General features: G+C 43.2%; 1 protein-coding gene and 1 long non-coding RNA gene across 6 annotated transcripts in view; both read right to left on the bottom strand.

The window, feature by feature from the left end:
- NECAB1 (N-terminal EF-hand calcium binding protein 1) overlaps positions 1-11,398 on the bottom strand; it is a 195,853-nt gene extending 184,455 nt beyond the window's left edge. For both annotated transcript variants that reach the window (XM_047842897.1, XM_047842898.1), the window contains exons 1-2: positions 11,280-11,398; positions 3,656-3,680 (exon numbers count right to left, since the gene is read on the bottom strand). In XM_047842897.1, the coding sequence (XP_047698853.1) occupies positions 3,656-3,680; positions 11,280-11,378 (124 nt within the window). In that variant the 5' untranslated portion in view covers positions 11,379-11,398. The remainder of the gene's footprint in view (positions 1-3,655; positions 3,681-11,279) is intronic.
- Positions 11,399-14,773: 3,375 nt separating this feature from the next.
- The window catches only part of LOC125156369 (uncharacterized), a 117,820-nt gene continuing 105,598 nt past the window's right edge, over positions 14,774-26,995 (bottom strand). For 2 of the 4 annotated variants that reach the window (XR_007148561.1, XR_007148559.1), the window contains 4 exons: positions 24,637-24,843; positions 23,100-23,445; positions 20,442-20,509; positions 14,774-15,328 (listed from right to left, as the gene is read on the bottom strand). This is a non-coding gene — a long non-coding RNA (uncharacterized LOC125156369). The remainder of the gene's footprint in view (positions 15,329-20,441; positions 20,510-23,099; positions 23,446-24,636; positions 24,844-26,995) is intronic. The other 2 variants (XR_007148562.1, XR_007148560.1) reach the window with 1 other exon arrangement.

The raw sequence follows: 26,995 nt of genomic DNA, 5'->3' as shown, positions 1-26,995 counted from the left end.
TGAGAGAAACAATATTATCCCCCCTTCACAGCTGAGGAAACGGAGGCAAGGGGAAATTGAATGATTTGCTCTAAGTCATTAAACCAATGCCAGTGTTCTTACCACTGCTCTAAACTATTTATTCTATGGACTTTTCACAACAACTGAAGACAATGTATATAAAGCACCTGTAATCGGACATGGTCTAAAACATGTCCTCAACGAATTTTAGCTAATAACTATTAATTAATAAACAACAGATAAGTAACAACAATGCTTAGTTTGATGGACTGATCTATAAGGTTGTGTTTCTTGTTCATATTGTTGGATATGCACTTCTTGCAAATAGATTTGCAAGTACTGACTGAGCACCTATGTTGCAGTAGGCATTTTACTCCCCGGGGTGGGCCTGGTGCTATGTGAAATAGAATCTGTGGTGTTAATTACTATGAGCCTTTCCATTTTGCCTTTTTCTAAGGTTAATTTTTTTTTCTTTTGCGAACTTTGCAAATACCCATGAATCATTTCCATTTTCATTCTACCTGCATATAAGTAAGCCTTCTCAGGAGCTTTGCATTTCTAGATTTCATTCTGGGCTCTTTAGATCAAAGCACTCATATCTCTCCTATCCTATTTTGAGGTCTGTCTTTATGTCTAGGATCCTAGCCTATGATTTTAAAACAATAACCAAAACCAAACAAATCTCTCTGAGACACCATTATTACAGCTAATTGCTATCATGTATTTTTTCCCCGTTTCTCCAGCAGCTTCTCTCATGTCAGATCCCAAAAGCTAAATCTGGTAGGCTAAGTGTCATATTAAGCTGATACCGAATAACACCTCTTACCCCCTTTGTTATTCCATTGCCAATTATGCATTCCATAAAGGATTCTGTCATATGAGGATCTGTTACCCAGAGATCATGTACATGTAGCAGCTGTTTATTTGCAAATACAGAATGGGATGAACACATGGTTCAGAAAGATGGTTTTTTAATGTTGGTATCTTCTCATTTACATTAGACTATCCACAATTCTTTTTCCCTTTTCCAATTCTGAATATATGGTAAATAGTCTCTCTTTTTCTCACTAAACTCCACTGAAATAGAAATGACTGGAATGTCACCAAGTGTCTCCAATAACTAAGGCATCACAACCTCAAAATAGCTCAAGCTTTAAATAGTGATACTGATCACATTGATCATAAAAATAGTGGCAAAATGAGCAGGTATAAGTTATTACTATGTACCATGCACTCCCCTGGGGACCTTACATATGTGTGTCACTTACTATTCATAATAACCCCATGACATAGGTAGGTGCTATTATCTCTATTCTGTAGATGAGAAAGCAGAGGGTGAAGAGTTTGTTGCTTACCCAAAGCCATAATGCTACTAGGTGCCGAGCTGTGACTTAAACCCAGATTGTCCTGTCTCTGTTTCCCCTCACTTTACACTGAGAATTAGGGAGAAGAGCAAAGCAGGATGAAAGGCAGGGGAAAGAGTAGACAGAGAGGCAGGAGATGGGTAATGGAGAAAAATGTCATTAATCGTCATTAATTTGTTAAATGAACATCCACGGAGTCCCCAGGACTGGCTGGGCGTGGTATCTACACCTAAGCCAAGTTCCTTGTCCAAGAGAGGCAAGTTTGGCTTAGAGAAGTAGAATCGCCAGCAAACAACTATAGTCCTCACCAAAGGGAATAAGCCATACAAGCCAAAGTGTGCGGAGCACAGAGAGAGAGGTTGGGGCCCTGCAAGGGGGAGCTGGGGAAGGCTTTTCAGATAAGGTGCCTTCTGAGCAGGAATGACAGCAAATACAGGAGAGTGTGCAAGCTGGCTAAGCACAGAAAGGGCAGAACAGGTGGAAGTCAAAGCAAGGACGCCACCACAGAAGGGTGACAGATGGAGCGATGCTCAGAGAATCCCTAGTGCTTGGGAGGGCTACAGAAGAGGACGCGTGGTGAATATGTGGGAATAAGAGCAGAAGGGCAGGCGGCTTTGAGAGCACATTAGGAGAGGGAGCAAGGAGGCAGATGAAAAAAACAGGGGACCGAACAGGACCACACCGGGCTTTTAGATCAAAGCACTCCCATCTCTCCTGATCTATCCTATTTTGACCGAGTGACCATTCTTCATAGCAGAACATATGAGGTTATGATAAACTAGAGTAAATCATGAACTGGTTTTTCAGGTGCTTTTTATTATGACTATGGATTATGACAGCAAGCCACCAAAAGAGGTGAGTTGTAATGGAGAGAAGAGTGGTATATACAAAGGTAATAAGGACGCTCCATGAGAGCCGGGGGTCCAAGGAAAGGAAGGTGTAGCCTGAGAAAACTAGGAGCCTGGGTAGAGAGGGAGAAAAGGCATATCTGAACTAGAAATGGCTGCTAATATATGAGGCAACTAGCGTGGAGCCATAGGGACTATTCAGTCGTGCTTCAGGCATCACTGGGTTTGGACGTCAGGCATAAGGCCAACAAGTGGGATGAGAAGACAAGATAACAGCATCGTTACATCCGTCTTAAAAATCAATCAAGTGATTCAGGTGGAAAAAAGCCCCTCTGAATTGATAATATATTAACCAGTGCACCCTAATTTGAGAAAACATTCTAATGGACAGGCCCAATGAAATATCCGGGTTGGGGAACAGACCCTCATATGACAGCAACTCCTGGGGTTAATATCTTTTCTGTTGTGTGAAAAGCCATCCAGTGCAATCAAGCTTTTCTTGATCTGGCTGCTTAAGGGCTAACTAGACCACAACAAATGTTTTTAAAGTGTCAGACCTGGACTCTGCCTGTAATCCTTCCCCACAGATAAGAAATCGGATTTCAAGAAAAGGAAAGGACTTTTTGTATCCTAAATTTGTCACAAAAGTCTTGTCAAGAATATAGCTCTATACTATACTTGTACTATACTGTACTTGTATTACAGCAGCAAAATAAACTCAATAAGCTCTAATTTGGCATTCCATGGAACAAAATTTGCAGTGGGATGAGTCAAAGGATATTGCTTATGACAGCTTATAATCGGACTTTGTGCAAGCATCATTTAAATCGTAGTTCCTCTGACAGAACAATCTTTTTATACTAGTTTCAACCTACTGCTCTGTCCCTATAGATTATTACTTCTAGTGCATATAATTCAAATGCAAGAGCTATGGCCAAGAGCCATGGAGTGGAGGTCAGTCTGGCAATGCAGGCTTGTAGGTAACTAGCTTAGAGCACAACAGCAGCCCCCAAGGCCACTATGAAGTTCAGTGTGGACAGCCAAGCTTTTGGTGCCACACAGACCCAAGTTCAAGTCTCAGATCTATATCTTGTTAACTCTAAGAAATAACTCAAAGCACTTGGCCCAAGGCCTGGCACAGAGTAGACACTCAATGATTAGAAGCTGTTGTTACTTTAAAATTAAAGCATAAAAGGGAAAAGCCAGAGCTATGACAGCTCCTCACTTCAAGGCATAAATTCCATCTTCCTGTCAAATGTACGTATCTCTTTCAGCTTCCCATGAATATCTGGAGCCATAAACTTGCCTAAAATTCTTAGCACAAGAGGCTGATGTTTTATGTACCATTTTCTTGGGTTCTCCTCTCTTTTCCATATTATTCTTCATAAGGTGATCTAAAAGGCAAGAGATTAATAAATAGAAACTGCAGATTTTTGGTCTTACCATTTTTATCTGCTCTCCTCAGTATCTGAAAAAGAAAAAGAAAAAAAAATTATGACCATTTTTGCAATTGCAGTGAACATCATATTCATACATAATTCACCCACCATTAAATAAAAGAAATTCCAATTTTAAATAAAGGTTTCCTAATTGAGAAGTTTCTTTATAGTAGTCAAAAACTGAAAACAACCCAATGCCTTTGCACAAAAGAAACCTGTGGCACATCCACTCGACAAGTACTACTGGGCAATAAAGAGGAAAGGGTTCTTGAATACACACAATAACTCAGACGGATCACAAAGTGATCATGTTGAGTAAAACCCTAGGACAAAAAAGAATACCTGCTATATGATTCCATTTATATAAAACTCTAGAAAATGCAAACTAATCTATAGTGACAGAAAGAAGATTAAGGGTTGCATACAAATGAGCAGGGAGGGTATTATAAAAGGACATGGGAAAAGTTTTTGGAGTGGTAGGTATATTTATTGTCTTGACTATCATAATGGTTTCACGGGTATGTACATATGTAAAAACTTATCAACTTTTCACTTTAAATGGGTGCAATTTCATGTAAGTCAATCGTATCTCAATAAATGGGAATCCATGGAAACAAAAAAATAATAAATCATGGATAAACAGAGCTCATGTGTCTATATTGTATCTGACTTTACTTCTACTTATCTTTGGTGGATAAGAACTGCTTGGCCATCAGGTATCTTAAGTCATGATTTCAAAATTTGCTTCTGGGAAATCGATCTTTTCTCTACTTTCGAGGATTGGGCAGAGCCTTCAGGCCTGGCAAACAGGGTGTCACATCACTCAGTCCACAGTGACTACTCAGGCATGAGCACAGTAAGGTCATGGTTTTGCTTGACTTATCATAAGAGACACGCTTTCTCTTCTGCTGACTCTGAACTTGGGAAGATATAGGTAAGAAGCTGCTGCCCACGCTTCTATCGTTATATATGTCATGGGTTGAACTGTGGGCCTCAAAACAAACACTGAAGTTCTAACCTCCAGTAACTGTGAAGGTGACCTTGTTTGAAAGTAGTCTTTGCTGATCTAATCAAATTAAGATAAGATCTTACTGGGGCTCCTGGGTGGCACAGTTGGTTAAGCGTCCAACTTGGGCTCACATCATGATCTCACGGTTTGGGAGTTGGAGCCCTATGTCGGGCTCTGTCCTGACAGTGTGGAGCCTGCTTGGGATTTTTCTCTCTCGTCTCTCTCTGCCTCTGCCTCTGTCTCTGTCTCTCTCTCTCAAAATAAATAAATAAACTTTAAAAAAAGAAGGTAAGCTCTTCCTGGATTGGAGTGGGCCCTACATCCAAAGACTGGTGATGTTATAAGGAGAGAGAGATTCAGAGATGCAGAGACAGAGGGGAGACCACATGGTAATGGGGGCAGATACTGGTGTGGTACAGCTACAAGCCAAAGAATGTACAGGAATCTGACCCTGGAAGCTAAAAGACACGCATTGAGCAGACTCTCCCCTAGAGCCTTCAGAGGGAAAGGTCCTCCCCATACCTTGATATCATCGACCCAGCCTCCAGAAGTGAGAAAACAAATGCGGTTGTTTAAGCCACGTGTGTGTGCAGTATACTGTCATAGAAGCCACAGAAAATTTATACAACCTAGAACTGGACATAACCAGTCCTCAAAAGAGCAGTGTCCATCCAGAGACTGAAAGAAAGCGGATCGTGATGACACTGTCTGAGCTCCCGATCAAGCCATTTTTACGAGAGTCTCCACTTCTCATTGCAGGAACCAATAAATTATTGTTTTAAATCTTAAGATACTTCAGGTTATTTTTTTTTTCTGTTAGCAACAATCAAATCAGCCCTAGCTGGCACTGTCTACTAAGGGGAAAACAATCCAGGTAATACAGCACACCACAGCTATGTTATATATACTACCAGAGAAAATGTCCCTTTATCATATTGCAAAGATATCCTTGAATCACATGAAAGGGGCATTCGAGGATCATTTTTCTGAGCAACAGACAGTTATGTGAAGTAACCAGAGCCACGCGTACATTTAGGTCATCACTTCTTGGTGGGCAGCTTGAAAGATTAGCAGTAGTTTTGATTACCAAAGTTTTCGGTTTTCCTCCTTTCCTTTCGGTATCCTCCTTTCCTTCTGTTGACTTCATGAAGATGAAGTATGGCTAAATCTAATCATTTTACAATCTTATAATAGTTTAATATTATTACCCAAAATCTCACTTATGAAAAATTTCCAACAGATATGTATCCCCCCTGACTTGTGTGCATAAGAAATTGGTCCCCCTTTACAAACTAAATTTATTTAACGATTGCAAGAAAGCTGCTTGTAGTAGTAAGAACTTCTGTGCTTAGAGCAGAATGGGACACAAAGTCTTTTTACTCCACGGAGCTAATTTCTAGTGGGGATTTGGGGAATCCACCTCTCCATCATAACCAGCTTCCTTCCCGTCCCTGAAACTATGAAGCCCCAGCGGAGAGTCAGGGAGACATGAAACACAGCCTAATTCTTACCTTTACTATGCTCGAAGATTCTATTTCAAGCTCTATTGTGTCCTTAAGAGTTCGAAGTAACTAGAACAGGAATAACCACATACCAGAGAGTTGGACCCAGGACGTCCATCATTTCATTTCAGAAAGCAGTATCTTAAATAGCATTCAGCCTCTTAGCAATGAAATTAAGACAGTAGCTTTATTAAGACAGTTCTTTGTAATGAAATATGAACAGAACGGTCTCTGCTGCAAATTTTGCCTCTGAGCCCACAGACTAATAAAAAAATGTACTGCAGGGGCACCTGGGTGGCTCAGTGAGTTAGGTGTCAACTTCAGCTCAGGTCATGATCTCACAGTTGGTGGGTTCAAGCCCCACGTCAGGATCTGTGCCGACAGCTCAGAGCCTGGAGCCTGCTTCTGATTCTGTGTCTCCCTCTCTCTCCCTGCCCTTCCCCTACTCACTCTCTCTCCCTCTCTCTCTGCCCCTCTCCTACTTGCACTCTCTTTCTCTCTCTCTCAAAAATATATAAACATTAAAGACTTTTTTTTAAATGTACTGCAGATGAAAACTGGGTTCATTACACTATGCTACCATAGTAATCTGGATGGGCTAATCTTACCAGTTGCTACCACAAGATACATGGTAAATAGATGCAAATATTAGGGTCAGAATTAAAACTCAAATGTAGGCCATGCTGTGTTTTTGCAACAATCTGCGGATTATCAAACAGCATCCTTTACCCTAAAGGCTATTCTTTGACGGTCTTCATTAAAATGTCTCATTTCTCACCCGAGGTTATTCAAGGCAGGTGTTAAGATGCAAATATTGTCGTCAAGGCCTATTTGTCACTATTTACTGAACTAATATCTGCTAAGTGCTTTCTACTGTGTCCCAGGTTAAAATTAGGTAATGAGATAAGCCGGGAAGACTCCTGAGAGATGAGGATATAGGGCAGGGAATTTGGTTCTCATCCAGAACACGGGGTACCATCCAGAAGGGAAGACCTACTAGGTAAATCATAGCCTGTGGACCTGGACCTCCAGAAGGAAGGACCTCCACGAAATAGGATGCAGGGAAGTGGCCACGGAATGGATGGAGCAAAAGTAATCAGCACAAACATTTTTATCGTCTCAATTGTGCCTGTAGTAGGGCTTGTGTGAGAAAACGGGTTTAAATGTATGGTAACACTAAAGCGAAGTTTCCCTTACTTCTGCAGCCTCTTAAACCTCGGGGAGTGATATCTGCCTTGCCAATTAGGGTTAACTGCCATCGTCCCAACGGAACAACCGCACTCAAATTATCCAGGGTGCGCTAGACAAGATAGGAGGTATATGGCTCTAACAGAATTCGGTCACAGAACCATTATACCTGGAAAACTGTTTCTGCTCTGACAGTCCTCCGTCCATCTCATCTCTTAGACAGATATTCCCATCCATGTGTAGAGACAGGGCTTCAGGATTAAGTAGCTTTGCAAAAGAAGACTCTTCCTTATTTTCACCAAGTCCCTGACCAGCCAGGCACTGTGCATTTTGTTCAGTGGGCGTGAGTGCGCATGCCTGGCCCGGGGAAGGAAGGGAAGACAAACAGGAAGATCATCTCTCTCCCTCACAGCCTTCCAGGCCCCACTTCTGCCCCTAGCGACATGAGGAAGGGCCACTTCCTTTCCAGCTAAAAAGCAAACAAAACTGTTGGGGAGAAGGCAGTGGCATCAAGCGGTGGAATTATAACTAACTTCACTTCGGATTTATCTTGCTTGCTTCGGGGGATGATGTGAAAGGCTTGATTTTCTCCCTTTGCACGGTAGCGGAGTCGATTAATAGAATGGTTCCAAAGAGGGACCACATGCTTTATGGACTAGTATTCTACATCAGAGTTTATTCCCTGTCAGCTGGAATGAAATAACCTGGGGACGGACAGCATTGCAGGTGTTAAGAAGGAAAAGAACTGTCATCCTCCTGGTCCTCCCATGTTGCTATGCACGGAACCCAGTGAAGCCACTCTCCTGTGGGTGGCAGGGGGGCACAGCACAGATGCCTTGGCACCAGCCCTGGGTTTCCTAAGCCCCCCAGTGGGCACTCAAGAGTATTTATGATGAATATATATAATGTATATATATCGTATATATTCTGCCATTTTTTAGACAGAATCGAATAAAATAAATTAGATTTCTAATGAAACAGTCTCTGTATTCATCTGTGCATTTGGCAACTGTGATCCAGGCATTCAATAGGGAACAATGATCTAGCAATAATGGTGCAAATTTATATAGCACACTTCCTTTATCTGTTTTTTTTCTTATCCTATGCACTTGCACCGAAGGCAACAACTTCTAGAATTAAGCGGCATACTCATCATGATTGCTGATTTGGACATGAGGAAAATGAAGCAAAAGCCAAATAGGTATGGCAAATCCCTCTCTGGTTTTCTGATCTGTGGCTAGTTTCTTACCAGCTGGATATATCTAGTCATGTCAGCAACGGTAGCCTCAAAATCACTCAGAGGACTCGTTAGTACAGTGGCCTGGGAAGACAAACACTAAAAATCAAAGTTTTCCTCAAATTCAGAAATCAGTCCAGGTGACGCAGGTGACTCTGACGGGTTTCATTCCTGTTCCTCTTTGGAGCAGGGAATCTCTATTACCGACTTACGATCTGCATAGAATTCAAAAAGCAATCTTTCTTAGCAGTGCTACTGGAATATATGAAAACAAATCGAGTAAATTATGTATTTATATTTCACATTTTATTTTTGCTAAAAGCAATATGATCCAGAAATGAATAATTCAAAAATCCTTAAGTAACAAATCCTTTGTCATGTCACAGATTTCACCAGAGTGCTGGGTTTTTCACAAAACATCTCAAAGAAAAAGTGTAAACAAAATCTCTTCTACTCGAGATAAAATCCAGTGGCAGGTTTTTTTTTTTTTTTATATATAGACACTGGCGTTTTCCTGACAAACAAGCATGTCAACACCTCTTGTGTGAAATCAGTTTTGTACTCTTATTTTTAAATTCTAGAAATAGATACAAGAAGGCAAGGGTATCCTATTCATAGAGCACATGTTCCTTCAGAACAGGGACCTGATGCTGTTTATTTACAGAGCTTGAGAACAATCATGTATATACAACAATAAACAAGATTTTAATTTCCTCTTTTTTCCTTTTCTTTTCTTTTCTTTTTAAGTAGCAGTTTGAACACTTGGGCCAAGATTAGTGTGTGTGTCAAAGAGGACGACTTCCATTTATACAGCTCAATCCATTCGTCTCCACAGTATCGCCAGGATTTGTTAACTGCTTCAAAAAAAGTCATAGAGAAGCACTTGATATCCTTGGGGGACCCAGTGAAGATCAGGCCAGTATGAATGGAGGGTCCCTTTGCCCTCTTTGAATCTCTTTGATGGCAGCTTAGCCATCAACCTCCTAACAGACGTGAGTTCCTGGGGCCCTGATGCTATCCCTGAAGATTCCCTTCTCCCGTGTGCAGTGTGCCTCCTTCTCTCAGCCTGGCTTCCTCACGGGCTTTTTGGCCCTGAATGGCAGGATTTAATGAATAATTTAATGAATAATAGCAGCCAGTTGGACCACTAGCGCCAAAACATCACCTGACTGGCCAGAGCCAAGCAGAGATAAGGGCTCAGAAGAATAAGGGACTTAAACCGGAGAGAAAAAATGGGAATCAGATGATTTTGGTGGGAAGAAGATGGCTGGCCACAGAGGCCTGGATCCCCACCTGGAACTGCATGGTGAGGAGGGGAGGAGGCTGCCAGGAGATGCAGCTGAGTCTCACCTACGACGTTTGCCTTTGACCGGATTTAATGATCAATATGGTTTTCTCTCCCAATTAAAAAATCCAGCTAATCCATTCAAAAGACACTTGGGAGGGCTCCTCACTCTGTCCCCCCTATCTTCATGACAACCGCTTTACCATTATGGTACTAATGAGTTGATTTCCTGATGGTTTCATCTCTCCACAAATAAATGTATTTTCATTTTAAATACACCTGGATTTTAATAAAAAATGATCTCGGGGAACAGTAAAGAGCTCGCAGCACTCCTCAATGCCTTTTGCCAATTTTCTACCATGTCTAAATAAGTGGCCAGAATTGTCCCCACCGACTACCTCCAGGGGACAGCATATATGTGACAATGCAGAGACTGAGGGAGCCCAAGCCGGCAGGCAACTGAGGGATAGGAAAACCACTAATCCTAACAGCAAAGAGCTGGGTGAAAAAAAAATAAAGAACAGAAACAGCAGAAAGGGGCAGTAACGCAAAATTGAGAAATAAATAAGAAACAAAACTGCTGTACATATAAAAACCCCGGCGTGAGGGTAGAAAAAAGAAAACAAAGAAAGAGAAAGAACGATTATAGAATCAGAGAAATGAAGGAAAGGCATCAATACCGAAGGGAGGGAGAGGCCCCAAGGAAGAACATTCAAATGCTAGAATTGATGAATAGCAATGAAAACTTGGAGAGGTATAGGGAAGAAGAATAACAGGAGAGAAAAACGGAAAAATAGGAGGTGGCAGTGAAAAAAGTAACAGCATGAAAGGGATCTTGGCCACCGCTTTAAAAACGAAAAACAAGTATGTTTTCAAAGTAATTGTTCTCCGTGGGGGCTGGGGAAGGGTGGCGAGGCATCGCAATCCCTAATGCTGTCCCCGTCGCCTAAGAGCTTCAGGGAGATGGGGAACTGCAAACAGGTCACATCGGAGATGAGTTGAGTTAATGATGTTCCCTCCCTCCCTTAGCCCCTTTAAAACACTCTATTCACCTGAATGGAGATTGTTGTAGCTACCCATCTAGTCCCCCAATGAAACCCACGCCGTTGGAAAATTTAACTTCTGCCATTCATTCAGGGCTGTTAAGCCCCGAGCTGCAGGTGCAGGACAATCCTTTTTACAAGTTGGGTGGTAGTCATTCTCCCGCATTTTCCTTGGTGCATTTCCAGGGGGACAGGGGAGCGAGGTAGGAGGTAGTTCTCGCTGGTGTTCGGGGTGGGGGTGGGGGTGCAAAACACCTGCTGATCAGCGCCTGGACCGACCACCCTCCTCCAGGGGAAGAGGAAAGCCGCGACGAGGGGGTGGAGGTCGGGGACCGCCGACCCAACTCCTTCGCCCGGTACTTACGTCCAGGAAGATCGACATGCCCTTGGACAGCTGCAGGGCAGAGCTGAGCTCCTCCGAGGAGTTGTTGGAGGACGGCGACGTCTCCCGGGAGTCCTCCATCCTCGGGAGCCCAGAAGGCGGAGGGCGGAGCGGGGCTGGGCGGCCGCAAGGGCTCGGGCAGGGGCGCGGCCGCACTGCCGCGGGGCTCCGGCTCCCGAGCCGGCGTTCGCTCCCGCGCGCCTCCCCGGCGTCTCTCTCCGCTCGCTCCCCCTCCCGGCTCTGGCCTCCGCGCTCCCACGCGCTCTCGCTCGCGCCTCCCCCTTCCCTGGGCTGCCGGCGCCGGATCCGTCTCATCCCTGCGCTTAGCAACCGCTGCGCCCCTCGCGGGGAACCGACTCTGACCCCCTCGCTGCCATTGGCCGCCGCCCCCTGGAGCCCCCGCCCCACCCACGTGCCGCCAGGCAGGAGGTGGCCGAGCGCCGGGGTGCGAGGGCGCGTGTCCCCAGAGCCAAAGCGCCGGGTGCGGGAGCCCCGAGCCTACCCCGCGGCGGAAACCTTACGAGTTAAAAGAGACTCGAAGAGATTTTGCCAACTTTGCTTTTCGTCCAAGCGAACCTGTCCGCCCCACCCTCCTCAAAGGTGGGTGGGCTTAATGGACACCACCAATTAATGGGGGGGGGGGGGGTGCTGATCTGGTGTAGGGGAGAAATCATCACGTTTTGGAATCTTCGAGGTCTGGGTTTGAAACCTGCCTCAGTCGCTTTGTTATTCTGTGATCTGGAAAGTTGCTAAGTCTTTAAATCCCAGTTTTCTTCATCACTACAATGGTCACGAAAATGGGGCTTACCTCAAAGGCTTATGAGGTTTGCATGTGGTATTGCCGTCCACAAAGGTAGTGAGTGGCAAGGACTCTGCACAGAGTGAGCCTCCAAAAAACCCTTTACTATGCGGAAAAGATGGTCAGGTAAAGTTCAAGCAAGAAATTTTCCAGAATAGAAGTCACAATAAAGGATGCAGTCCCTATCTATGCTTAAGCATTTCAACTAGGGTAATTACTCAATATTTGGGGGCTTCCGTGAAGGATGCAAAAATGGGAATCCAACCTTTCATCAGGAGAGATATCCACTGTTTACCGGGCATCAGAAACGTGCCAGGAGCATGCCAGCTGTTGTGTGGATTAGAACAATCTGGGAGCAAGATGAGTCAGAGAATGGTACCATGTTTTAACAAGACTTTACCTATGAGAATTGATGGGGTGGATCCAGATCTCCATTTTGTAGCCTCCTAGGAAAGTAAGTTCTTGCTAGATGTGTGTGTCCACAAACCATCCTAGAAAAAATGTGTCTTAAGGCATATAAAAAAAAGTGCTATGGGTTTCTTAGGAGGAACAGTTTATATTCTGGCTGTTGGGACCTTTGCTTGATAAAAGGGGCAGTATTTGAAATGGATTTGAAATCCCATTGGTAGATAGTCCAATTGGTAGATAGGCCATAGTGGATAGAAATAGAAGGAAAGGACATTCAAGGCAGAGTGAATAGCGTGAACAAAGGCACAGTACCAGGAAAGCACACGGACTCTGGAATGGATCCATTAGGATTCTTTAAAAACATGCAGAATCCCAACAGGGACTGGGCTTACTGAACCAGAATATCAAAGTATGAGACTCAGGAATCTGAGACCCATTCACACTCATGATTCATACACAAGCGCTCTGTAGCAGGGCCAGGACTGGATGAGGCCAGGAAGGCGCCTTGGGCACAAAATGCAAGGAGATGCTCCCCTGCAGGATCCAGAGAGTGGCTGCCTTCTTCAATTTTGCACCCTAGGTGTCCCATTCGCCTCACTCAAGGCCCAGCCCTGCTCCACAGGTCAGTATTTGAAAGATATGGGTCCAGTTGTTCTCCACTCTGGCTCGACAGTGGACTTAATTAACAAGGGTGTGTGGCAGCTTAAAAATGTGGCTACAGATTCATTGACACGCTTCCTATAGAGAGGCAGGTCCCCTCCCCTGAAGGTTCCTGCCTGCTTCGGTGAATAAAATGCAGCAGAAGCAATGCTGTGTGCCTTCTGAGGCTAAGTGTGTAAAAGGCCCCAAGATTCCACCTTTTCCAGCGGACTCTTTGCTCCTGTGCTTCCTGTGGGAGATCTGACTACCCTGAGCCACCACGCTTTGAGGAGGCTATATGGAGAAACATATGTAGACACCCTGGCTAAGAGTACCAGCTGAGCCCAGCCTCTGATGCATCCCAGCCTAATCAGCAAAAAAAGTAAATAGAGAAGCCTCCAGATAATTCCAGCACCTACCTATTTGATACACGCCAGATGGATGCCTGTGCTTCACCCCCCAGAATCATATTCAGTTAGCATAGTGCGGGCCTTGGGCCTCCGTGGGGTTTTTTTTTTGGGGGGGGGGGTTGTGTTTTTTTTAAAGCATCACCTGTAATTTTGATCTGCAGCTAGGATTGAGAACCACTGAGGTGGTCTATACTATACGCATAGGAAAACAATAGAATAAAACATCAGAAGATAGATAAAGGTCATCAAGTGAAGACAGTTGAAGTCCAGGGGTAGAATTCTGGACTTCATTAGGGAGGGAGTTAGAGACATTAGATTAATCAGGGTGGATGTTAATTGGAGCTGTGCTTGAGAAACATTAATCTGGTGTCCTTGTGTGCTTTTACCTTATTAACGGCAAATCTCATTATCTGAACTGCTGGAATAGCCCCTTCCCTTTGCCAACTGCTCACCAAAAGAAAAGACAAAATCATAAAAAACAGACTGTCCAACTCATCAAATGGGCACTGGTCTTCAAATTTCTGTAAAAGAAAAAACCAGAAAGAAAGGAGGAGCGGTGCTGCTCAAGAACATCAAGCTACAAAGTTTAGGAAAAGATGATGTAATTCCTGCCATGCGTGGAGGAGTGAACAGATTTTTCTGCAACAAGTTGAAGTCCGGACCCTGTAACCCAAGCTCTGGGTCCCTCAGCCCTTAAATTCAGCCCTGCAAGTGTTAATATGTTGATGCCAACCTCACAGTAACAAGAGCAGGTGACAAAGAAGAAGATATTCTCCATTTATAAATGAAAAATAGGAGAGTAATCAGTAATCATCACTCAAAACCAGGGACCTATTTGTAACACTTCAGTAAGAATATTCCTTTTACCTTTGCCAACCCCAGTGATATTTTCTGTACCTGTGGCTTTGCTTATTTCCTCTAATGGGCTGCAAAGAAGAAATATAAATTATTAACCTACCAACCAGTCATTAATTTTTTTTATGATTTCAGCATCCACATCATAATGCTATAGCTGACTTCTTTTTTTAATGGAAATGTCATGTTCATGGAAGGCTCCAATAGAAATGGATGGCAATTAGATTCCCATTCACAGCCAAATTCAATAGGCTCTACAAAGTGGTAACCAAACATATTTTTAGTTGTTTTTTTTTTAATGTAGAAAGCATGCATTTTTGAAAACTGTTTTCACACATCATTTTTCTGAAACACAGATGCTTCCCTGCTGTATGTAGTATCAGTTACAAATGGAGACAGCCGACTTGGGGGAGGAAATGCATCTCCTTACCAAATCTTTGTAGCAAGATCCTGGGGGAAAGAAAAAGAATTGTAATTCTAGATTCCAGCTCTCAGGCTTCTTATGATAAGACATTGACACGGAAGTATTTCTGGCATTTCAGGAGATGATTGTAGTGCAGGAACGTATTGTATTTCAATCCATCTCTGTTTCACAGAGGAACTGTTATCTAAGCATTTCAGACAGCCAGGAATCTATCTTATTTATAGTCTAAAAATTCTGTGGAAGGTTGCTCTTTGGAGCAATGGTTCAGAATCCTTCCAGTCCGTTCAGTGGACGTTTTCATTGCTTTGGCAGCCTAAGATCCAAACCTTCTTCCTTATCGAAGGTCACGTCTCCATGGTGAGGATCCTGATCAGAGGCAGGATGCATCTCTACTGAGGAAGGAAGATGGTCCCAGGGGACAGGGACAGATCACAGACCTGTCAGCAGAGACAGATGTGGACTCAGTTGACAGGATGCTTTGCTTGGGACTTTAAGTCTGCAAGGGACATGATGGGAATTTTATTAATGGTGATAGACAAAAGCCACACAGTGTTGAGTGACCACAATGTCAGCAGAGCCCCTGAAGACAACTTAACCATATGATAAGGGAATTTGACTGTGGTTTTGGTAGCCTTGATCTCTAGCTTTCCCATCCACTTCCCATAAGACCAGGCATCCTTCAAAAATTTTCTTTTCTGTTTTACATTGGTCAGCTAGTGTGTGTATGCAAACATTTAAGTTCTATTCTCTTAGAAAACTTCAATGATATAACACAGTGTTATCAACTATAATTCCTTTGTTTTACATTAGCTCTTCATGTCTTCATCCTGTAGCTAAAAATTTGTACCCGTTAACCCAACTCCCCCTACCTCCCCTCTCCTTTGCAGCCTTTGGCACCTACTCTTCCACTCTCTGTTTCTTTGAGTTCAACATGTTTTCTTTTTCAGGCTCCAATATAAGTGATACCATGCAGTATCATCTGTCTCTGTCTGGTTTATTTCACTTAGCATAATGCCCTCAAGGCTCAGCCATGTGGTCTCAACTGACAGGATTTCCTTCTTTCTCATGGTGAATAATATTCCAATTATATCTCTATACCACATCTTCTTTATCCATTCATCCATCAGTAGATGCTTAGGTTGTTTTCACATCTTAGCTACTGTGAATAATGCTATAAGGAACATAGGAGTGCAGACACCTCTTGAAGATCCTATTTTCATTTCCTTTGGAAATATACCGTGAAGTGGGATAATTGGATCTTTTGGTAGTTCTATTTTTAATTTTTGAGCAAGCTCCATACTTTTTCCCATGGTGGCTACACTATGTAAAAGTGCATTAGAAAACTCTGAAAAGTTAGTAAGAGTTAGTTTTTGATGTTTGAACCATGACAAATTCAATCTAAATTTCTTCTGTTACAGAGAGCCATTTGTGAAGTCATTGGGGAAAACATCGGCTAGAAAAAAATAATTCTATTCAGACATTTGTTTAATGTCTGCTTCATGTGAGGCAACTGACAGGCAGAGCTGGGGAAATGTTGAGAAAGGCTGGCCCTTGCCCTTGCGAAACGTATGCAACTTAAAGAGACGTTTTTATAATGGATAATTTTAAAGCAGTGAGACAAGAGTTAACACCAGAGGTTGGCAGTGAGCACAGAGAGAGGACAGCGGAGGGCACAGCTCCCTGTTAATACCTATTCTGCATGGCCATTTATGTAACTGTAGATGGCAAAATTAGGACTCAGAAATAGTAAGTACCATGGGCCAAAAATGATTTACAAATAATGGCTATTTTCCTACAAGCTATTTTACCCTGGGGATTTTTTTTTTCTGTTATACTACTGTGTGAGTAAAATAAAGTTGCCATCTATTGGTTTAATTGACTTACTCTTCTGTACAAACAAGGTTGAGGTATTGCGTGCAAGGGGTTGAGTAAACACTAGGCACAGAGAAAGTGCTCAGCAAAGATAATCATTGTTATCCCCACCAGCACCACTACCTTGCAAGCATGTTGGAAGGACCAGAGAGACTTCACATAAAATGTATGGTAGGATGTCCGGCACATAAGGGCATTATAAACATAAAAAACAAAATTCAACTGAGTAAATTTGAAGATCAACTAATTCTTCAATTGGGCAGTATCCCAACTAGCAAATAGAAGGGAGGTTCACTGAGCTAAACAAAAGCAAGAGTTTTAAAGGCAGAAGGCAGAGAGAGGGCATTGGAAGAAGAAGGATAAGGAAAGGGAGGGAGAGGGAGAGGGAGAAGGAGAAGGAGAGAAAGAAAGAAAGAAAAGAAGGAAGGAAGAAGGGAGGGAGAGGAAGAGGAAGAAGAAGGGAAGGAGGAGGAGGAAGAAGAAGAAAAAGAGGAATTTATTAGCAAGGAATGCATTATTTAGGAAAGTCTGCCCTCCTAAGGAGAAGAGAAGGGGTCTATCAGTATGTTCCCTAGTGCTGACCAGGACATTCTAAGTTGGCTGTTAAAGGTTACATTCTCTGGGGGATTGAAACTGCATTTAGGTTAGGTGTTAAGTCTTGGCTTACTGACTGGGGGCCTTGGTTTACTGTCATGACACCATTTGGGGCCTGTGGTTTTCTTTTTAACGGGGTTCTGGTAAGCAGTGGTGGTCGCTGTTACTGTAAGATTGTTATCCATAGCCTTGGACACCACTGTTTGCTCCCTCCTTGAAACTCTTATCCTGCCTCCCTGATCCTGTCCCTCCCCGCTTTAGTCTTCTTCTTGGGATCTTCTAATTCTTCCAAATGTTAGTGTTTTCTAAACAGTGTCCCTGTTTCACCTTTTCCTTTCTTTCTCCCATTCTCACCTCCTTTCTCTCCCCTGCTTACTGACAATATCCGGTCCCATGGTTTTCATTGGTCTTTAGGCTGACGACTTTGTAACCAGCAGACCTCTCCCCCTCACCTGTAGATTCTTATTTCAGCCTGTCTGGTTCACGTCTCCTTATGACTGTCACTTAGGCATTTTGAATTCGACATGTCTCAAAATGAATTCATCATTTTCTCATAATTATCCTATCTTCCATATCTTGTTGATGAATGTCATCCTTCATCCAAAAAAGAAACCTGGGAATAGTGTCAAACTCCTTCCAGCACTGCCTCTCACCCTTCCTCTGTCTCAGCCTCACCCCATCCAATCAGTTACAAAAGTTATCTTGGAATCTACCGTCTCCTTCCATCCTGATTGCCACCACACGAGACCAGATAACTGTCATCTCTCATCTGGAGCAGTGTCCCAGCCACCTGCCTGGTCTCCTTGTCTCCAACCTATCCTCCCACTAATCCATGCTTTCCACCCTCTACAGAGAGAGACTTCTAAAATGCACATCTCAGAGTAGCACACACCTGCTTAAAATCCTTCCGAGGCTCACTGGAGCCTTCAAGATAAAATCACCTTTGCTTCTGTCACCTCTTGCCATTCTCCCTCTGCCTCCTCCCCAGCCTCAACATTCTAACCACACAGATTTACTGGAGTGGGATGGAGTGGTTAAGCAGACAAATTCTTATATCTGAAAAACCTGGGCTCAAATCCCAGCCTACCTTCTTATTACCTTTGGATAATACTAAGGCATTTGACTGAGCCTCTCTTTTTCTCAACTCGTAAATAGAAATAAGAATGCTACCTAAGGAGCACGGTTTAGATATTCAGTTAAATAATGCATGTGAAACACTTGGCATGGTACCTTGCACAAAAATAATGGCACTAAAATGTGGCTATTTATCATTACTTGCAGATACTTGGACATGCATTGCTCTCCCAGGCTCCTGGGCTGTTGCCCTGGGCATTCTCTGCCGAGAATAAACAATCTTCCTTAATTGGCCTGCCCATCATTTAGTTGGGTTTTAAGAATCAGCTGAGACATCATTTCCTCTCCTCCCCCACCAATCCCCAGGGTTGGGTTGTTTTTCCCTCCTCCTTGTTTCCATAGCCCTCTCTACCTACCTGGTTCATGTCCCTTATCACATTTTTCAAAAAGTAATTTTTTAGAATCCTCTTTAGTTGCCTGCCTGCCTAAACTCTGAGATGCTAGAAAGAACTGCATTTTTTGTCTGTATCTTGTGTCTGATAAATTGCTAGACACGTGGTGGGCACTGAATAAATGTGGAATGAATGAATAAAAGAAAGATAAAATAAATCTTATACTCAACATGGGAATTAGAGTAAGAGAAGGATGTTATCTGCTTCCTTGTCATAAGATCCAATTACATGAATTGATGATAAAAAGATACAGAGACAGGGGCACCTGAGTGGCTCAGGCAGTTGAGCCTCTGACTCTTGATCTCGGCTCAGGTCGCCATCCAAGGGTAGTGAGATCAAGCCCTATGTTGGGCATGGAGGCTGCTTGCAATTCTCTCTCTCTCCCCCCGCCCCTCCCCTCCTCATTCTCTCTCTCTCTCTCTCTCTCTCTCTCTCTCTCTCTCTCAAAAGTAGATACAGACACAAAGAAGAGGGACTTCAAGATCTGGAAGAAGAATTATAAGCACGGACCACTAGGCTGACTGGAGCTGTGCTGGGTCACTAGATGGCAGAGGAAGGGAAACATAGCAGGGCCCCCCCCCCTCACTCCTCAAAATGTCAAATGCTGATGAACTTAGCTACCGTATCACAAATAGAAAATACTGTGTAGGCAACAGCTATCATAATTTGAATAAGCATCTACCTTTACAAACATTCAGGCTCACAGAGAGGTGGGAGAGCGGATCGGACAACTCTGTGTAGATGCCTCAAGAGTCTTATCAAGGCCCTAGAAAGAGGCTCAATTCCTTTCTGACTAAGTCTCTTCATACAAATGTAGACATCTGGGAACCGCACAGTGAAGTCCTGGGCATGTATCACTGAACCCTGGGGACCCAGGATGCAGAAAGGGTAGCATTAGGGGAGCCAAACCCAGCTCTGAGGTTATCAGCAAGTTGCTTAACCTGTCCGAATCTTAGCATCCACTTTGTAAGATTTCTGTGGGGTTACAAGAATGGATATAAATTTGGCTGTGAGCACTTTGTGGTAGACTTGGAATATTCTGTTGATCACTCTGCCCCCAGTGCTTAGTGCTGCCTTGATGCAGGGGAAGTTTCCATTGATACTGGCTGAATAAGTCAGTAACCAGTGCACAGTAGGGTCATCACTATGGGTGCAGTACTGTGCACGTTACCAAACTCAAAGAGGTGTTAAGGGATAATGTGAACAGTAAGAATGTGCCCACTCTCTACCCCAGTTCTGTCCTAGAAATGACTTTCTCATATGCCTGCAATTATGGAGAATCTGAAGTGCCCACCTCCACCCTGCTTAGCATTTTTCCCCTCCTAGTTGCTCCTTTATATAAGAAAAGTTGTAACATTTCCTTTAAAAATGCAGATTAGCCTCTGATTACGGACATATGTAAAAACAGACCGAATACTTGTTTTCTCCAAAAGAGAACCCCCCAAAACTGAAATGTTTCCTAGTTTGTGAGTAAGCCAAGGTTATGTGAAACAATTATTCAAAAGTGATTTTCTAGTAAGTTTGTTAAGCTACTTTTCGCTATACAAGAGTCGGAAACCACATTCTAATCATATAGTTGTTCTAGTGAATGTGTCAGAACCCCAAGCAGGCACTTACCATATGTTTTTATGAAACAACTAGTCCCTTTGGACTATAGTACATCCTTAAGGTGATCTGACTCCATCCTATTAAGAACCATATAAAAATGCAACATTTTATTTACAATTTTAGAGAAAGATTTTGAAAGTGCATAATATATTAAAGTAATTTACAGATTGAAAAAACAATCTTTTGAATGAACTGCCCGTTTTCCACCAGGTAAAACCGTTTTAGGATTTTGTGTGTGTTTTTTGTTTTTTATTTTTTTTCTCTTTTTCTAAATTTTTTTTCAACGTTTATTTATTTTTGGGACAGAGAGAGACAGAGCATGAACGGGGGAGGGGCAGAGAGAGAGGGAGACACAGAATCGGAAACAGGCTCCAGGCTCTGAGCCATCAGCCCAGAGCCCGACGCGGGGCTTGAACTCACGGACCGCGAGATCGTGACCTGGCTGAAGTCGGACGCTTAACCGACTGTGCCACCCAGGCGCCCCTGTGTTTTTTGTTTTTTAGAGAGAGCACAAGCATGGGAGAGGGACAGAGACAGAGAGAGAGATTAAGCAGGCTCCACTCTCAGCATGGAACTTGATACAGGGCTGGATCCCACAACCCTGGGATCATGACCTGAGCCAAAATTAAGAGTCGGATGCTCAACCAACTGAGCCACCCAATCATCCCCAAATTACTTTAGGGTAAAAAGAATTTCCTAACTTCACTGGGTTCTCTTTCATTTTTGCCAATGGAAGTCATCATAATAATATTGACAGGGAGAGAGAGACAGACAGACAGACAAAGTACACACTGGGTCATGCACAGTCTCCCACTTTGACCTATGTGTCCTTAGGTAAATCATTTAACCTACCTGTGCTTCAGTTTCTTCATCTGAAAGAGGGAATAATAATAGCACTCACCTCATGGAGGGCTGTGAGGATTAAATAAACTATTCCACGCTTGGCTCAAAATAGTTGTTCAATGAATCTAATCATCATTAATTTATATAACAAGCAGTTATATAAATCTTCTCATAGCTCCTTGTGAATATGGGCAAAGAACCTGACATGCTTTGATGGAAATTTTTAATATTCTTTTAAGAAGGGTGGGAATGATCTCAGCTCCCTTTACCCCTCAGAAATCCAGTAATTCACCTGGTCTTAAGAATTCTGACATAAACAGTTCTGGAATCCATTGCCCTCCATTTGTCTGCATTTCTGCCTCATCTCACTTCTGGAGCATCTCACCCCTGATGCTAGAGCCTCTTCCCAGAACTCCTTACCTCTCACATTTCCCTCCCCTGTTAGTTTTCCAACCCACAGAGCAATGATCTTAGAGACCTGGGATTCCAATGTTCTCCCTGCTCACAGATTGTCAGTGGCCGCCATTGGCCCTGGGATTCAGTGCAAAAGAATCTTTGTGTCTTGCATGTCGCTCTCAAGACCCTGCAAAATCCAGTTTTATCTCTCCCCAGGAGCCCACCATGACCTCCCCATAAGTACATACATATGCACATATACTTACATATGCATGCACACACATGCACATGTATTTGTGTATACACACACACACACACACACACACACACACACACACACACACAGAGTTCCTTCAGTTCCTGACCTCCATGCTTTTGCCTCCCCAACCCCGATTGATTCTTTAGGTTTCAGTTTAGAGGTCACTTCCTCTGGGAAGCCTCAAGCAGCCCTTCCATGACAATTCAAACCATGCAAGCTGCCCATTGTCAGGTCTGCGGACCATACACTCAAAAAAAGGCAGAGGCCAACGTATCTGGCTTACTTTCCACTGTGTATATTAAGCGCCCAATGCACTGCCGTGGCTTAGTAAGTGTTGTTGAATAAAAATCTGTTACATGATAAATTGCCATGTTTATTCTGCCCTTTTAAAGTTTAAACTTTGGCAAATCAGTACCTCATATAAAAAAGGACTATTTAAATTAGATGAGTTTTCTATTAGTTTCTTTCATGGAAGTAGTGCATGAGAACAAATGGTAAACAACAGCAAAAAATGTTTAAAATGTACCATTAAACACTTTTCCCCAGGCTGAATTGCTTGGAGCTATTGAATTTTTCTTTCAGAAACAGCATGAATTTAATGTTCATTTTAGCAAAAGACAAAAAAGATTAAAGGTGAGAAAAAGAATTCATTTCACAGTCCATCATTTTCTGCCTCAAAGAGAAATTAGCATTCAATTGATGGGAGGGAGGTAAACTAATTCAAGTCTATGTGGAGGGTAGTTAGCCAACTCCTATTCAAGTTAAAATTATGTCTGCCCTTCAACCCAGCAGTTTACTCCCAGGCATTTTTCTCTAAGGCGATAAAGGGACAACATCACAAAGAAGATGGCTTAGCCTGGATTGCCTAGAAAAGAGTCTAAAGCAAAGCTTTGTGGACAGGTTCAATCCCAGAGCCATAAAAGGGATGGAAAAGGGAAAGCCAGGCAAGAAAGAAAGGAGAAAGAAGAAAGTGGCACTTAGTGAGGTGGCCACAATGTTACAAGAAAATAAAGCCAGTCCCTAGCTAGGCCACATTTCTCTGGTCTGGCTGTGTAGACCCACTGCACCTGGGAAGCGTCCTGGGGTAAAGGAAGGAAGGGGGACATCTGCTTGTCATCTTTCCAAATCTTCTGTCTTTCCCCAGTCAGTGTACCCTGTCCCCTACTCACCTGTCCCTCTGGCTATTAGGGACCACAGTACTTCCAGGTTGTGCTACCTGGTCCATCCAGGCAGCCCTGGGAAGTCAGTCCCTCTGCCCACAAAACAGGGACCCAGGGCTCTGCTCCCTCTGAGCTGGGAAGTGGTGGGAGGAGTCAGAACCATGGGTCCCTTTGAATCTGGTTGGGGCTGCAGCTGCCCTTCCGGAAGCTCTCCTGTATGACCCTTATCTTTGGGGGAGCATGAGACAGCCCCCACAGCTGGGAGATGGGGCCAGTGCCAAGGCAGTGCTGCTCTGCATTGAGCTTCAGTGCGAAATCGGCTGCAGGCCTGGTGGGCAGGTGGGTCCAGGAACACCTGAGGAAGAATATAAATTGGATCAATATAGATGTACACTCTACATTCACTGTAACATGGTTTATGAGCCCTAGTTTTTATACCGCTTAAACTTTCATGAATAGAGGGGTAAGCCCAATAAATTTTAATGTATTCAAAATTGCATTAAATCTGGTTAAAAACAATTTTGAACATATGACAGAATGTATGCCATGACGTAAAGAGAATGTGACTGAATGTGTGTGTGTGTGTGTGTGTGTGTGTGTGTGTAAGCCTAGAGATAGTAGGAGGAAAGATTTCCAAAATATAAAATATTTCTGGTCATTTCATCTGGGTGGTAATACTTCGAATGGCTTTCATTTTTACCTTAATATGTGCTTGTGCTTAAAAAAATGTATACTAATTATATCTTATTTTATAATCAGAAATATTTCAAAGTTATTCGCATCACGAGCGATGTTTAAGAAATGATATCATGGCACCCGTCATAAATAAGAGCAGAGGAGTTTCCATTCGGGGTCTGCCAGACCACTATGACTCTGACCTGGAAAGGATTAGTGTGAATAGCACTAATCCATAATATCACCTATGACATTATTACCAAATACGAATTTACTTAATGAAGATTTAACTCTGGAGCAACAAGGCTGAAGGAAAGATACACTGAAGCCCACCATTCAAGGACTTCCATACATGTGCCTCCTCACTATCTTCATAGCCACTTATTGGGACCCTGTTTCAACCTGGACAATAGGTCCTCACGACCCTGCCTTTCCCTCTTCCACAAGTTTGCTCCTGGAGCCCCATCTTTGTCCCAGCACAGCAACTGTCTGCTCCACAGGGGCTGGGCAGGGGGATGTGAAGGCCTCTTTCGGGCCTCAGCGCATGTGCTTCCTTCCCTGGTTACCTCATCAGAGTCACAAACCCACTTTGCAAATTATTGTGATTCTTAAAAACTCCTCTTCGACATCTCAGTAGAATTCAGAATATGAGATATTGTCAATAATCCCAAAGAAAAAATTTAATTTGCTTACCCAGAGCATGAATAACTAGATTTGCAGTTCTAAATGGACAAATTGATCATTTCACGTGACAGGAACAAATCCTGCTTGAAAATGATACTCCGTTGCAAAATGAGATGCAATAAAAATGTATTCCAAAGCACCAAGGTTGAAGAAATGAAATGACAGTGTTTTCTTTAAAGATTCTTACAATCTCAGGCTGGCTCTGGCTTCATGATGCTATTAGTTCCAAAGCACGGAGAGGTGAGCCAGTACACTCCATTGCACTCCCTCCAGAGGCAGGCTCACCTCCTGCCAGTGCAGAGTAGAAGTGAGGGGTGGGTGAGACCAGCCTGCTGGGAGCAGAGGCGGGCTGGCTGGGTCCTGGCATCCAGACAGCATGGCAAGCAGTCTGTGTCTGAGGAGACCAATAGGAAGGAGGTTTGTAGGGGAAAAACAGGTTTCTAACATGCAGAATGAGTAAAGCCCTGGGGAATTTAGTGTCAACAAGAGAGCCACAGACCCAAAATGGCATCGCTTAGGTTAAGGCCCCCAGTCAGTAAACCAAGACTTAATACCTAAACTAACTGCAGTTTCAATGCCCTAGAAATCTGACCTTTAACCAGGCAACATGGGAATTTCTGGTCAGCACTAGGAAATTCACTGATAGGCCCCTTCTCTTCCCCTAAGAAAGGCAACCGTGCTAAAATAATGGATTTTTTGCTAATAATATCCTTTTTTCCACCACTTTCTCTTTACTTTTGAAGACTTTACCTTTTATGTAGCCCTTTGGAGCTCCCCTCTACTTGCTACATGGGATGCTACCCGAGTCATGACTCATTTAATAAAGCCAATTCAATCTTTAAAATTTACTTAAAATATCTACAAAGATAGCTCATAAAAACAAAGCATTCTTGGGGCGCCTGGGTGGTGCAGTCGGTTGAGCGTCCGACTTCAGCCAGGTCACGATCTCGCGGTCCGTGAGTTCGAGCCCCGCGTCAGGCTCTGGGCTGATGGCTCGGAGCCTGCAGCCTGTTTCGGATTCTGTGTCTCCCTCTCTCTCTGCCCTTCCCCCGTTCATGCTCTGTCTCTGTCCCAAAAATAAATAAAAACGTTGAAAAAAAATTAAAAAACAAAAAAACAAAAAAACAAAGCATTCTTAGAGGCCAGATATATATATATGCACACACATACACACAGATACATACACATATACATAGATACGCACACATACACACACACACACACACACACACACACACACACACACTGTCCAATAGACAGACATGATCCCTTGTCCAATTTTCATTTAGACTTGAGCCCATTCTCAGAAGAACTCTTCAATAAAAAGAGAGGCTACTGAGTCCCCATGAATAAAGACCTCTGCAGTACCACAGCCAAGTTGTAATTCCTTAGTCCTATCCCAAATTGACCCACAGATATTTCCTGGTAAATTATACACTGAGATGCTGCTGGACACAAAGTCTGAGCTGACACTCAACTTGGACAACTAAGTGCCATCACGAGCCCCTCCCCACATTACAGCAGCAGTGAATGGAAGTCAGGTGATAAGTAGAGAACTGTCCTGTGTATATTACACAGTTGGTTCACCAGGTCCACAGACCCACCCAGTGGTCATTTCCCCAATTCTCAAATGTAAAATAAGAATGAACATATTTGGTAAGTGGTAGACTCTTCACATTAGTTTCTTGACCTGTGGAAAAAGAGCTCCTGGAGTAGGAAAGGTCAAGTAAAATCCCTTGAAGCTTCCCTTTTCAAGCCAAAATAACAAACCAAAGCCAATGTCACACCTTGGATGGAATGGCAGAGATTAGTGGCGTTTTCAAAGACAAAGGCTATAGGAATCATATCTTCGTATAATCCGTCAGACTGGCCCCTGCAAGAACTGAATAGATTATAGTGGATAACAGTGTACAATACAAATTTAGCCCAACAGCCATCTGTGCCAAATGTTGTCATCAATAACAGAGATCAATATAGCTTCCGGTATGTGGCATGTGGCTATTGATCTAGAAAATGCATCCTTCGCCAGCTATCGACAGAAGGAATAAAACTGTTCAGATTCACATGTTGTATACGTGGGATACATGTGGATATGTATTCATGGTTTTGCTCCAGTGCTAGTTAACTGCTCTGATATCTGTTACAACATTGTTGAAGGGAGCCTGGATCATTCGGATATCCCATGAACATAATATCGGCCTGTTATATTGTTGACATCACTTTATTTAAACATAATGAGCACGAAGTGGCAAATATTCTCCAGAGGGTGAGAGTGAAACTCTGAAATATATCAGAAGGCTGTTATTGGGAAAATTTTGAGGCGTTAGTGACATGGGGGCATGTCAGTCATCTTCTTAATGGTAAAGGGCAAGTCATCTTACCTTGTCCCTCCTACAGCTAAGAAAGAAGCACAATCCTAACTTGGCTTCTTTGGGTTTGGGAAGCTTCAACTCATTCATCAAGTTATATGAAGGCTATCAGTTTTGAGTGGGATTCAGAGAAAGAAAGGATTTTGTGGCAGGTCTAGGCTACAGTACAAGCAGCCC

The sequence above is a fragment of the Prionailurus viverrinus genome, chromosome F2, assembly GCF_022837055.1.
Source record: "Prionailurus viverrinus isolate Anna chromosome F2, UM_Priviv_1.0, whole genome shotgun sequence".
Lineage (NCBI taxonomy): Eukaryota > Metazoa > Chordata > Mammalia > Carnivora > Felidae > Prionailurus > Prionailurus viverrinus.
This window is presented reverse-complemented; position numbering and strand designations above follow the sequence as displayed.